The 14,864-nt window shown below is 40.2% G+C and overlaps 1 protein-coding gene across 3 annotated transcripts in view; it reads right to left on the bottom strand.

Moving 5' to 3' along the window:
• Positions 1 to 2,282: 2,282 nt before the first annotated feature.
• ANO2 (anoctamin 2) overlaps positions 2,283 to 14,864 on the bottom strand; it is a 160,209-nt gene continuing 147,627 nt past the window's right edge. For all 3 annotated transcript variants that reach the window (XM_067468942.1, XM_067468940.1, XM_067468941.1), the window contains one exon: positions 2,283 to 7,028. In XM_067468942.1, coding sequence (XP_067325043.1) covers positions 6,747 to 7,028 — 282 coding nt within the window. In that variant the 3' untranslated portion in view covers positions 2,283 to 6,746. The remainder of the gene's footprint in view (positions 7,029 to 14,864) is intronic.

Below are 14,864 nucleotides of genomic sequence, written 5' to 3'. Positions count from 1 at the left end.
GGGCATACTGAGTATTCGTACCAAGTTTGGTCCTGATCCATCATTGTTTGAGTCCACAGTGCTCTCTGGATATAGGTGGACTACAACTCCAAAACTCAAGGTCAATGCCCATCAAACTTTCCAGTATTTTCTGTTGGTCATAGGAGTTCTGTGTGCCAAGTTTGGTTCCTATTTCATCATTGGTGGAGTTCAGAATGTTCTTTGATTGTAGGTGAACTATAAATCCCAGTAATTACAATTCCCAAACGACAAAATCAGCCCCAACAGTATTCAAATTCGGGCATATTGGGAATTTGTGCCAAATTTGGTGCAGTGAATAAAAATACATCCTGCATATCAGATATTTACATGCCGATTCATAACAGTAGCAAAATTACAGTTATGGGGTAGCAACGAAAATAATGTTATAGTTGGGGGTCACCACAACATGAGGAACTGTATTAAGGGGTCGCGGCATTAGAAAGGTTGAGAACCACTGGTGTAGATGGATCTTCAGCCACCTCTATCTCTGAACTTATGAATATTTACTAGGAGTATTCTATTTAAAAATGTAACCATGTCTTTCTCAATGCAAAGTTCTATATGATCAAGAATGCTATATTAATAATAAAACGTAATTTGTAGACTGCCCTATGTCCCCAGAGGGACTCAGGGTGGTTTCCAACATATATGGAAAACTTTCAATGCCAACAAGGAGTGTGCTGGTATGGCTATACCAGGAGCTTCAGCTTCATTTTCTTTCTATTGAGTGTTTGCATATATTCCAAGGTTCCATGCATTTTGCAGTAAGGTGGCTTCCCTTGGTTTGCAATTATAGGGTCAATGACCTGTCTATCATTGATAAGTTTTGGTTCCACCCCTTTTCCAGGGCTCTGGGAGGGAAAGGGAACCATTTTTAGTTCAGTCTTATAGTGGAAAGCTTAGCTACAGGACGTGGATCAACTCCATCTGTAGATAAGCTTTGTTTTTCACAGCATCCGGGGGAAACAGAAGCATCCGGGGGAAACAGCTCCACATCTTTCGTGGAAAAGATCCAAAAGAACTCCAGCTGGAGAATCTACAAAGCCTTGGCTGGTAGGTCTACTCAGGTAACCAGAATCAATTGGAGCCAGGAGTAGAGCCCACACCAGCAAGCATAGAAAGTAGATTGCCTGGGAGGGGTTAAAAAAGGTTTTCCTTTTAAATAAAAGAATCTGTTCACAAAGCCAGTTACCTGTCCATTTGGGCAAGTTAAGAAGCATTTGTTTGACTTGTTGAAGATCTGAGAAGTGTTTGTTTAAATTGTTGAAGATCTAAGCAATAATAAAGGACTTTGTTAAACTTTTCAAGCATCTGAAGACTTTTGCATAGGAAAATCCTTAGGGCCTCTCAGCCAAGGCAACCTGGCTTCCCGCATATAAACAAATCACAACAAAACTTATCATATAAAACAATATATAAATGACCTGACTTTAAAACTTAATAAAAAGCAAAATAGAAAAGATAAAACTTAAAAACACATATAAACAAACACCTAATATAAATTTATCAATAGATAAAACTACTAGAAGTTAGCGATTAAAACCCAAAGACAGTTGCGGTACTTTTCCACAACCAACAGGCTGAAATAAATTCCAGTATCTAGACAAGTTTTAGCATCTAGACAAGATTCAGCATATCTAGGTGAGCATGTAGGTCAAGGAGTGCTAATCTTCCTCTTTTCCATACACCAGGGTGCATAGATGGGTTTTAGCAGCTTTTTGAAGGCGAGGACTGGAGAGAGGGAACAGTTTTTAATTCTTTTGGAAGGGAGTTTCAGAGGCAGGGTGCGATCACAGAGACGGTCCCCTCTCTCGTTCCCACCAGCGGTGCTTGAGATGGGGGTGGAACCGAGAGCACGCCTTCTCCGCAGATTGCAACACTTGAACCGGTTTGTATACAGAGACGTGGTTCCGCAAATAGTCTTGGCCTGAACCGTTTAAGGCTTTATAGGTAATAACCAGAATTTTGTATTTATTCCAGGAACAGATCGGCAGACAGTAGAGCTGCTGCAACATGGGAGTTGTCCTCCCATGGTACGGCACTCTAGTTAGTAACCTGCTGCCTTATCCTGGTCACACGTACTTCATTCACCTAAATAAAATTGATTTTTTTTGTTCAAACAAGCATAGGAAGGTTTTGGGTGGGGTAGGACACAGTGAGCATTCTTGTTTCACTCAATAGATATAATTACTGTAATAATGAGAAACACTGAACGAGGCGTAACTTGTTGAAAGAGTTTTTAAATATTTATTCAAAGAGAACAGCAGTATGATACATTTTGACCATTACCTAAGCAGTGATTCTCTCAATAAAATACACACATAGTAATATTTTAATTACTGTAAATGTACAGCAAGGAATAAGTGTTACTCAGCCAAAGTAAAGCCCCTTAAAAATTGTACTGATTTTAATGCTTAAAATCATATTCTTAAATCTCTTCCAGTTAAAACATTAGGACCTGAAAAGGCATAAAAGGCATTCTCCGTCTGTCCTGAGGAGCTTTAATAGTTTCATTATGTTTTATTTCATGGTCTTTTTGTACCCTAAATTCATTTCCAAGTGCAAAGTATTTGCACACAAATACTTTGTCATCCTAAACACCATCATTCAACAAATACAAGCCTTTATTTTTATGTCTGAACAGTGGTCAAAAGTTGATCTGTGTCTTGTCATTTGTATAAATTTTGCACAAAAATAAATAAATTCCATCTTTTAGGCTTTGGATGCGATTTCATTTCTAATGGCAGTGGTGTATATACATTCTGAAAAAAAGAAAAAAAATGTGCCTGCACTGGAAAGTACATTAAAAATGTGGAAGAGCAACAGAAGGAAGGGCGACAGAGATGAGGGCTCCAAGTAAAATGCTGGTGCTTCTAACCCATGTAACTTAATCACCTCATTTTCAATGGCAAGTATTAGAGCAGGGGTCCTCAAACTAAGGCCCGCGGGCCGGATACAGCCCTTTAAGGTCATTTACCCGGCCCTCACTCAGGGTCAACCTAAGTCTGAAACGACTTGAAAGCACACAACAACAATCCTATCTCATCAGCCAAAAGCAGGCCCACACTTCCCATTAAAATACTAAAAAGTTTATATTTGTTAAATTTGTTCTTCATTTTAATTATTATATTGTTTTTAATTTTTTTTTGCACTGCAAATAAGATATGTGAAGTGTGAATTAATTCTTTTTTTTCTTTCAAATTATAATCCGGCCCTCCAGAAGTTTGAGGGACTGTGACCTGGCCCTCTGTTTAAAATGTTTGAAGACCCCTGTATTCGAGGGATGGTGTTCCCACTGCATCAAGAACCCCCTTTCCTTATAAATTAACAAATTATTCATCTTTAGTGCACAACACATATTACTTCAATGTTCTTTGGGCATATTAACACTAAACTATAAATGTTTTCTAGCGATTTTAGTAACATTTGTGCAAATGTAGACTGGTGGCACTGGTGACTTGTGGTATCTTCCCAAAGGGACGAGGTCATCTTCCCTGGACCACACAGTGCTGAGTCTCCAGGGAAAATTAAAATTGACACCAGTCGCCAAGAAACATATTGACCACTTGAAATGCTGCAAACATATTGAACTGTTTTTAAAACTACCAGCATTATATTGCAGACTCACCAGAACATCACCTAAACGAGCCAGTCTTGCTCCAGTTGAACTCATAGAGTTAGCAGCAAAGTTATTTTCTGACACAGAGATAAAATGATGGGAAAGCTTTATCTGCTTCACTGTTCTGTGTTACACTACTGGCAAAAGCACAGGAGCAAAGATTTTGGATTTCATCCAGTAAATTATTTAATCAGGTGAAATAATGGGTGAAACTCTCCTAGAGAGTTTGTGGGTGGTTCTACACAGACACTATAATCCAGTTCGGAAGTGGATTAAAACAAAATGGCTTAGCTGTGCAGCACCTACAAGAAAACATCGTAGTTTTGAAAGGGTCTTTGAGTGAAATTTGCAAATGCTAAGCAAGGGGCTTTGAATGAAATTAACAGCAAAAGAAAAATATACCCTTTGTCTGTAGAAAAGGAGCAACACGGAAGAAAATGTTTTTAAGAAACAAGATGTGACATGTAGAAGGCGGAAGTTGTGTTGTGGTTAAGTTCAAAGGTTGTGGTTAAGCGCAGAGTCTGCAAGTACAAGAAGGTACTTTCCATCAAAAGGTCAAGGGGGAGGGCTGGAAAGAGAGTACTTTCCATGACCTATTACTTGAGTATAAAAGTCAGCAGAAAAAGAGGGGGGGGGGCGGGCGGCGGTAGTCACTTGAAGGGTAGCATCTGCGTATGCTGCCAGGCTGTCCATCATCTTCATGAAGAAACTAAAATAAACCTTGTTTTTTTAAAATCTTTTTTGGGACTGTCTCCTTCCTTACGTGTTCCTGTGATGTGGACCTAAGAAGACCCAACTTAGGGTCTCTAATAGTTTGAGGCTGGAATGATGGTCACAATACACCAGTTTTGTGACCATCATTCCAGCCTCAATACCGGTTTGAGGCTGGAATGATGGCCACAATATCTGCTGATTTCAAATTGAAACTAAACCCAGAAACTGCAGTTTTTATAATTAATATGTTGGAAAATGCAGGTTTTTTTCCTTAACCAGTCCATTGAGATGTGCTGATGCACATATCCTTGTCAGTTTGGGATCACCCCAGTTTTGAGCCCTACATGGAACATACTCTCTGATGAGCTGCAGGACATTATCTAGCTTGTTCCACACATTCTGGTGAGTTTTTTTAAACACATTGTTTCTGGCTTGATCCACACCGCAAATCACATTGGGGGTAAGCATTTTGTGGACACCCTGCCCTTAAGCTGACTTCAAACTGCATTGTAGTATCTGTGTAGAACCGCCTTGTGTTAATTTGTTTCAGCAAGAATACTCAAGAATCCCACAGGACCTAAAAGAACACCAAATGTGGTGTGTAGGACAGGACTGTCTACATTGCATGAGTACATTTTCAGGATGGACAATAGATATTGGTAAAAGTTAGTGTTACTAAAAATTAGTACAATCTCTTTGTGCAGACTGATAACCATTTTGCTTCTGTCACACATTTCCACAATTCCTCCTTCAACTGTAACTCACAACAGATATACAAACTTTCCATATATGTCTTAAGGACAATTATTTCTTTTAAGGTATATCTATCCTAAGATAGATAGATAATAGGGGTGTAAGACTCAGCAAATACCCATGCCATTTTCAGTCCTGTTTTCGGCTGTCCCCTCGTTTTGTTTACGAGTAAGTTCCTGAAGTTGAGGAACAGAGGGCAAGGGGTGGGTGGGTCTGATTTTGTTTCCATAAGATTCTTTCTATTGGGACCAATAGGAAAACTTTAGAGGCTAATTTGTATACTGCCTTGAGTCGCCAAAAGGTGGTATACAAGTATAGTAAATAAATTTCTCAATCGTTTTTAGGCCTATCAGCATGAAACATGCCTCAGTTGTACCATCGCGGAGATTAAGATCCTCTAGGGAGGCCCTGCTTTTCGTCCCGCCATTGTCACAGGTGCAATTGGTGGGGACGAGAGACAGGGCCTTCTCGGTAATTGCTCCCTGGCTATGGAACTCCCTTCCTGGTGAGATCAGGTCGGTCCCCTCCCTCCTGTCCTTTAGAAGGATGGAAAAACTTGGCTGTGGGACCCAAACTTTCGGGACAGGGCAATAAAGCGGCAATAGGAAAGATGACCAGGCCAATTAGATTTGGCGCGGATGACTAGGACGGTTTTAAATGGTGTATTTTAACATTTTGATAAATGTTTTTTAATGTTTATGTATGTGTATGTGAATTTGTGTCCCGGCATTGAATGTTTGCCATGTATATAATGTGCTCCGCCCTGAGTCCCCTTCGAAGTGAGAAGGGCGGAATATAAATGTTTTAAATAAATAAATAAATAAATAGGCCACATTTGTGATTGCAAGCCTGTTATTTTTTTTAGAATGTTTCACCAATCCACTGATTTTTTGAGAAATATTTAAAGTTTTTACAATAATGTTTTAAAAAAACACAAGAGGAGGTTCTGGGATTTGAAGTTACAAGTGCACGCCACAAAGGGGGGGGGAGGGGAGAATGGACACAGTCAACCAGGCCTCTGATTGGCTGAAAAAGAAAGCAAGAAATACACACAGAGAGAAACCTCAACTCTTATCATGCCCCAGGAGGGAACACAGAGGCTCCTCCAATGCCCACACTACACAAAGTGCTGCTGGGAAAGCGAGTTCCTATTTGCCTCAAGTGGGCACTGAGAGAGGGGCTTCGGGAAGGGATGGAGAAGGCTGCTGGGGAAGAAAGAAGAGGAGGAGCTGCAGCTTACCTGATTTGCAAGGCTGACCAGCCCACACGCGGCTGCCTTAGGTAGAAGGCCACTCAGCCCCATTAGCCCCCATTAGCTGAAAAGATCTGGCTGCTGTGATCTGTATCAGTGAAGGCTTTGGGTGGCCCCCGTTAGGCTCGTTTCCGGGGATTCAGCAGCTGCATCGCCTGAATCCCGTACACCAAAATAAGATTGTGCATACCCCTAATAGATAGATGGATATTCTGCTTTATACTAGTTTATTGCTCATGGCCTCCTTTCTGACAGAATACTAGGAATTGCAGCAAGATGAGAGTAATGGCACATAATGTTAAGCCCCACTTATGGTGCTGCAGTTCTCAGTGTTCTCTGTAGAGAGGGAGTCAATAATTCATCTGCAGTAAATATATCCTTTTGGGATCACACATCTGTATGCAGCGAACTAGAAGATGTAAAACTGCCTCGCTTATTGTGCCTAAACTGACAAAAACTGGCAGCTCGATTTTTCCTTTCTTTTCTGTCACTCCTACTACTTTGCTTGTCATGCCTTATAAAGTTTTCTATCAGTTTCAATTTCTCATGTTCTTCCTTCAGAAAGAAGTCAACCAGCACACTCTTCTCCTTCTTGATCTGTTCGCTGATGTCCTTGGGAATATCTGGGATCATCCAGTCAACCAGCAAGCTAAGGAACATTACCAGGTTCTGTCAGGAAATAAACAAATGAATTCATACATAAGCAGGAGATGGATGGCTGCCAAAATGATACGTTATCAAGTGCGTTAACATTAACACTGCTAATTAGGCTTGTTTGATCAAAAAATGGTTCAAAATGGTGGTTCGATTCTAAAGTCAATTCTGATTTTTACAGAAAAAAAATGTTCAAATCTTTTTGAAACTTACGAGATTTCAGAATCCTTTCATTAATGGTCTGAAAGTGTCATTTCCTGTTTCATTGGGTGGTCTTTACTTTGAAAGTAGTTGTTTTACTCCAGAAGCGGGGAAAAGCAAGCAGAGGAAATTCCTTCCTTCTCTGGTTTAAAACTGGCTTCTCTGGCTTTAAAACTAGCTTCTCTGGCTTGAGCCGAGACCAGGAAATTCCTTCCTTCCCTGGTTTAAAACTGGCTTCTCTGGCTTGAGCCGAGACCAGGAAATTCCTTACTTCTCTGGTTTAAAATTGGCTTCTCTGGCTTTAAAACTAGCTTCTCTGGCTTGAGCTGAGACCAGGAAATTCCTTCTTTCCCTGGTTTAAAATTGGCTTCTCTGGCTTTAAAACTAGCTTCTCTGGCTTGAGCCAAGACCAGGAAATTCATTCCTTCCCTGGTTTAAAACCAGATTCTCTGGCTTTAAAACTAGCTTCTCTGGCTTGAGCTGAGACCAGGAAATTCCTTCCCTCTCTGGTTTAAAATTGGCTTCTCTGGCTTTAAAACTAGCTTCTCTGGCTTGAGCTGAGACCAGGAAATTCCTTCCTTCCCTGGTTTAAAACTGGCTTCTCTGGCTTTAAAACTGGCTTCTCTGGCTTGAGCTGAGGCCAGGGACCAGAAGCGGGGAAAAGCTGAATAATTTCCGACTCACTTCATGAGTCGTAACAAAAATGGCGGAAAAAGCTTCGGAAGGGCAAAGGGACTTCCGGTTTTCTTAAAAACTTCTAAATGGCTTCAAAAATGTAATTTTTCTGAATTTATTCCAAATCACAAATATACCGATGGTACCTAACCGTGCCTACTGCTAAGGTTATCAAAAAACGTCAATATTCCTGAAACATTTCTCTCAAATTTCCTTTCATGAGATAACCTATAGATAGTTAAAATATCAAGTGAAAGTCAGAAATCTTACCAATTGCTACCCAATAAAGGCTAATCTAGAAATGGAAACGTTTCTGAAAGTATTTTTAGTTCATTTGATTTTCCTTGCAAATCCCTGGGTTTGGCATCCAAATTCTTTCTTGAAATAGCTTACGTTTTTCTCACTCCTCCCTCATTTGTGTTCTTCCTTTTCCCACTGATCACGTGTTAGAAATTGATTTTCACCAATTTCTGTTAAACTGTTCTTAATAATTATTCAGGAATTTTAGAATTTTAATTTGGGAATTGTATCAAACTTCCTTTATTGCATCAGGCAACTGATGTGTCTGGACCATTTATTGTTCACTTTGACTGGAAATGTCCAACTGTTCAGAATCTCAAAGAAACATGTTCATTTCTGATAAATGAGATGCTGTTGAATTGGACCTTCAATCAAGTCCAACTGAGAGAACTAGACTTTCTGAATGTCTTGTACCGTCTCTTCATTAGTAACTTCACAAAATTCTGGATCATTCAAAACACTAACCTATGAATGTTTTTTGAGAAGTAAATTCACCTGAGTTTAATGCAACTAAAGTCATTTGCACACAAAGCATTTTGAATGGAATGGAGATAGGCTTATCATGAGCAAGCAGGGAACTTATTCATAGAATCAAAGAGTTGGAAGAGATCTCATGGGCCATCCAGTCCAACCCCATCCTGTCAAGAAGCAGGAATATTGCATTCAAATCACCCCTGACAGATGGCCATCCAGCCTCTGTTTAAAAGCTTCCAAAGAAGGAGCCTCCACCACACTCCAGGACAGAGAGTTCCACTGCTGAACGGCTCTCACAGTCAGGAAGTTCTTCCTCATGTTCAGATGTAATCTCCTTTCTTGTAGTTTGAAGCCATTGTTTCGCGTCCTAGTCTCCAAAAAAGCAGAAAACAAGCTTGCTCCCTCCTCCCCATGGCTTCCTCTCACATATTTATACATGGCTATCATATCTCCTCTCAGCCTTCTCTTCCTCAGGCTAAACCTGCCCAGCTCCTTAAGCCGCTCCTCATAGGGCTTGTTCTCCAGACCCTTGATCATTTTAGTCGCCCTCCTCTGGACACATTCCAGCTTGTCAATATCTCTCTTGAATTGTGGTGCCCAGAATTGGACACAATATTCCAGGTGTGGTCTAACCAAGGCGGAATAGAGGGGTAGCATTACTTCCCTAGATCTAGACACTATGCTCCTATTGATGCAGGCCAAAATCCCATTGGCTTTTTTGCCGCCACATCACATTGTTGGCTCATGGACTTGTTGTCCACGAGGACTCCAAGATCTTTTTCACACGTACTGCTCTCGAGCCAGGCATCATCCCCCATTCTGTATCTTTGCATTTTGTTTTTTCTGCCAAAGCGGAGTATCTTGCATTTGTCACTGTTGAACTTCATTTTGTTAGTTTTGGTCCATCTATCTAATCATGGTGTTACTGCTGTTCTGTTTTTCCCTGGCAGGGGTGAAGTGGGAGGCAGGGATTACCATCCAAAATAATGTTTCTTGGATTATGTCATGGTATTGTTTTTTTTTACTAGCTGCAATATATATTTTAGGAAGGCAAATACAATTTAATAGCCCTCAGTGAAACCTGGTGGGATTAGTCTCATTGCTGGTACTTAGTAATGGAAAGGTATAACCTTTTCCAAAAATATAGACCAAACAGGAATGGAGTATGAGTAGGACTGCATGTCAAGGACATGACTTAGCGAATGCCTAGAGGTTGAGAGCCTTTGGATAAAAAATAATGCAGAGAGAAACAACAGTGGTACATCAATAAGAATATAGTGTCTAAACCAGTTCACTAAATAATACCACTCTATTTTGCTTTGTTCCGACCTCGCCTAGAATAATACCGTGTGCAGTTCTGGGTACCACATTCAAAAAAAATATTGACAAGTCAGAATGTGTCTAGAGAAGGGTGGCCAACATGATAAAAGATCTGGAAATCATGTTCTGTTAGGAATGGCTGAGGGATCTGAGTAAAGGCTGAGAGGGGAAATTATATTCATGTTTAACTACCATATTTATTTTATTTTCAGAGAATCATAGAATCAAAGAGTTGGAAGAGACCTCATGGGCCATCCAGTCCAACCCCCTGCCAAGAAGCAGGAATATTGCATTCAAATCACCCCTAACAAATGGCCATCCAGCCTCTGCTTAAAAGCTTCCAAAGAAGGAGCCTCCACCACACTCCGGGGCAGAGAGTTCCACTGCTGAACGGCTCTCACAGTCAGGAAGGTCTTCCTAATGTTCAGATGGAATCTCCTCTCTTGTAGTTTGAAGCCATTGTTCCGCGTCCTAGTCTCCAAGGAAGCAGAAAACAAGCTTGCTCCCTCCTCCCTGTGGCTTCCTCTCACATATTTATACATGGCTATCATATCTCCTCTCAGCCTTCTCTTCTTCTCTTCTTCTTTATTTATTTATCATATTTATATACCACCATTCTCAGCCCGAGGGTAACTCAGGGCTGTTTACAAATGGCACAATTTGGTACCCGCAATAACATAAAAACAATTAAAACATTTAACGTAAGTAAAATTCAATAAATAATAAAACCAATAAAATACAGATCATCTGTGCCTCATTACTATTTACTATTGACTCGAATGTAATGCTCCCCCCCCTTTTTTTTTTGGCTAAGTTACCTTGCCAAAATTAGGGTGCACATTAGATTCATGTAATACTGCAAACTTAGTGCTGAGCCAAAGCCAAGGGGGAAGCTTTTTCAAGAGCATCTGGAATGCCTACTTGAGGGATGTAATATGCAATTTAGTTGTCACAACTCAATACTATGCAATCTTGGGATTTGTAGTTTGGTGAGGTATCCACATTCTTTGGCTGGGGAGGCTCAAGAGTTTGCTACAATACAGCCCCCATGAATCCATAGTATTGAATCAAGACAGTTAAAGTAGGTAATGATGATGATGATAATAATAATAATAATACTTTAAAAAAACAAAGTATGGATTGTCGATGTTTCAATCTCAGGTGACAGCAGGATTGAAGAGAAATAACTGGAAAAGCTGACATGATATGAGGATTTAAAGATTGAACTACAAAGACTCTGGCACAAGCCAGTCAAGGTGGTCCCAGTAGTGATCAGCACACTGGGTGCAGTGCCTAAAGACCTTGGCCTGTACTTAAACACAATTGGCGCTGACAAAATTACCATCTGCCAGCTGTAGAAGGCCACCTTGCTGGGATCTGCACGCATTATTCGCCGATACATCACATAGTCTTAGACACTTGGGAAGTGTCCGACGTGTGATCCAATACAACAGCCAGCAGAGTGATCTTGTTTGCTGTGGACTCATCTTGTTATGTTTCAAATAGTAGTAATAGTAATAGTAATAATAATAATAATAATAATAATAATAATAATAATAATAAACTGTCAACTGCAAAAGGCCACCTTAATTGGATCTGCGTGCATCATTCAAAAATACATCGCACAGTCCTAAACGCTTGGGAAGTGTTCGACTTGTGATTTTGTGATATGAAATCCAGCATATAGATCTCGTTTGCTGTGACATACTGTGCTTTTGTGTCAATAATAATAATAATAATAATAATAATAATAATAGCAGTAGCAGTAATCTCAGAGACCATGCAGTCCAACCCTTTTCCACCTCGCAGGAAAAGCACAATCAGTGCACCCCAAATGGATGGCTGTCTAGCCTTTGTAGTAGTAATAGTAATAATAATAGTAATAGTAATAATAATAAATAGCAGCAGTGCGAGTTGTTTTTTCTAAACTAAAACCTCAGTATTCAGATTAAATTGCTGTGTTGGCACTTTGCAATAAATAAGTGAGTTTTGGGTTGCAGTTTGGGCACTTGGTTTCTATAAAGTTCACCATCACTGGATTGGGACACTGAGCAAAGGATTCAAATTACAGGAAAGAAGATTCCACCTAATCATTAGGAAGAACTTTCTGATGGTAAGGGCTGTTTGGAGGTGGGTCATGCTGCCCTGGAATGTGGTGAAGTCTCCTTCTCTAGAGGTTTTTAAGCAGTGGCTACATGTCCCTGAATAGCGGGGGTTGGCAGGGATGTTGTGAGCTCTTCCAACTCCATGATTCTATGTTTTGACTTGTTCCAGTCCTTCCTAATTAGATCAAACCTGATGCTCAAAGAATTATACCCAGTGTCAGGGCATTTGTACTTTGCCCAGAAACTAATCAGTTAGACAGTTGAGTGATTTTAGAATAGATGTAATATCCTAAATGTTCCTATGACCAATTTGGCTACCTGATCTGGCTGCCAACTTCAGAAACTAACTGAAGTTTCTGAACTTGGTACAGATGTAGCCAATGTACAGCACATTGAAGAAGTCCAACCTTCAGATTACCATTGTGTGTATTACCGTCTTTAGGTCTTCTGATTCTAGGAGGAGGTACAGTTGGTGTACTAGCTGAAGATGGTAATAAGCACTGATGATTGCTATCTTTAAATATCTGAAAGGATTCCCAGTTTAGGGATCAGATGGGGTTGTTTTGGATATGCATACTATGAGTGGAAATCCAAGGTTGGCTTTGTCTTCATTCTCAGTTTACTTTTGGTAACACTGGTGGGAGGAAGGATTGGGCACACAAAGGACCATCCCATTGTTTCCTTGATTCTTCCTTTTTTTTAAAAAAAATAATCTATCTGTCTGTCTGTCTGTCTGTATAATGGCGCAGTGGGTTAAACCCCTGTGCCGGCAAGACCAACAGGTCGCAGGTTCAAATCCAGGGAGAGGCGAATGAGCTCCCTCTATCAACTCCAGCTCCTCATGCGGGGACATGAGAGAAGCCTTCCACAAGGATGATAAGACATCAAAAATCATCCAGGCGTCCCCTGGGCAACGTCCTTGCAGACGGCCAATTCTCTCATACCAGAAGCGACTTGCAGTTTCTCAGGTCGCTCCTGACACGACAAAAAAAAAAACAAAAAAAAAAAAAAAAGGCACAGTGACAAAGTAGCTCAGTAGGACTGAGAAACATTTTTCTAAACAGTCATATTCTTTTATTATTACTATTTCATTATAAATAATATAAAATAATATTATCATTGTAATATTAAAATAATAATAAATAGTCCAATAATCCAGGTATTACCATCCATCAGAAGCAAATTGGTGTGAGAGAACTGGCCAACTGCAAGGACGTTGCCTAGGGGATGCCCGGATGTGTTACCATCCTGTGGGAGGCTTCTCCCCTATGGGAAGCCAGGGCTGACAGACTGGAGCTCACTCCATCTGGTCAGCAGTTCAGCCGGCACAAGGGTTTAATCCATTGTGCCACCGCGACTCCTTATTCTGCTACACTACAATGGGAAGAAAGCCCATTGGAGTGTGCTGAAAGAATGTCACACTACCACAACTTCCATAGTGTTTTTTTCTTTTCTTTTAAAGGCAGGAAACATGAGGCAAGAAAAGTGATGACAACCCCCTGGGAAACAGCCAAATAGGGATGAGGTTGGAGAAATACTTGTGCGGAAAATATGTACTGGGAAGCAATCCAAAATTGCCCCCAGCATGGAAAAACTGAAACAGGTACAATTGCCATAAGCACGAGACCAAAACTGCAAAAGGCAGCATTACTATCTGATATTATGGTGCTCCTACTTTATTGTTTATCATTACATTATCTTTTAACTCCCACTTTATTAATGAAACAAGGGGCTAGAGAGAGAAAATAATTGCGACTTCAGTTGTGCTAATTTTAAGTTGAGAACAAGACAAGTGAATGCACATACAGAGGTTTGAATAGATATTCTTTCTTTAGAAAACCAGAAATATTTCAGGATTAAGGGATATGGGAGGCATTTACTCTGTGAATACATTTTTATGGATTCAATTGGTATGCACCTTCCACAAGTAATCAGAACATTTCTACATCACCAGCCTTTCACAGAACTAAAAAAGGTTGACAGGCTTGCAGATTTGGCAATAATCATTCATTATAAATACGCACAGAAGAATACACACATTTCCAAAATGCACATAAACACTGTCCTATGATTGTCCATGGACAAAAAAATGTTTACAACTGAAAATATCGAGAAAAAGAATCGTTTTAAAGTACTAAAGTATATCTATGGTTCTAAATAGTTCTAAAGTACTTACTTACTTACAAAATTCTGGTGGTGAAAATTTCAGAAATCTAACAAAACTTTCAAAATTTCATTAATATTTCATTATTGGCAATTTTTATGACAGAACCAATTAGGAACTGCCATTTATAATGAAATGCTGAAAGTTTTGTTAGGCTTCTAAAATTTTCACCACCAGAACTTTAGCAACACTATAGAAGCAAAGCACCAGCGCCCCCTAGTTTTCATCACCAGAACTTTAATTTTGTAAGTACTTTAGAACCATTTAGAACCATGGATTGTGCATGCCTAATATATATAGGTAAAGGTTTTCCCCTGACATTAAGTTCAGTCGTGTCCAACTCCGGAGTATGGTGCTAATCTCCATTTCTAAGCCGAAGAGCCGGCGTTGTCCGTAGACACCTCCAAGGTCATGTGGCCAGCATGACTGCATGGAGCGCTGTTACCTTCCCGCCGGAGCGGTACCTATTAATCTACTCACATTTGAATGTTTTCGAACTGCCAAGTTGGCAGAAGCTGAGGCTGACAACGGAAGCTCATGCCGCTCCCGGATTTGAACATGCGACAAGTTCAGCAGCTCAGTGGTTTAATCCACTGCGCCACCAGGAGCATA

Source organism: Anolis sagrei, chromosome 5 (assembly GCF_037176765.1).
Source record: "Anolis sagrei isolate rAnoSag1 chromosome 5, rAnoSag1.mat, whole genome shotgun sequence".
Classification (NCBI taxonomy): Eukaryota; Metazoa; Chordata; class Lepidosauria; order Squamata; family Dactyloidae; genus Anolis; species Anolis sagrei.
This window is presented reverse-complemented; position numbering and strand designations above follow the sequence as displayed.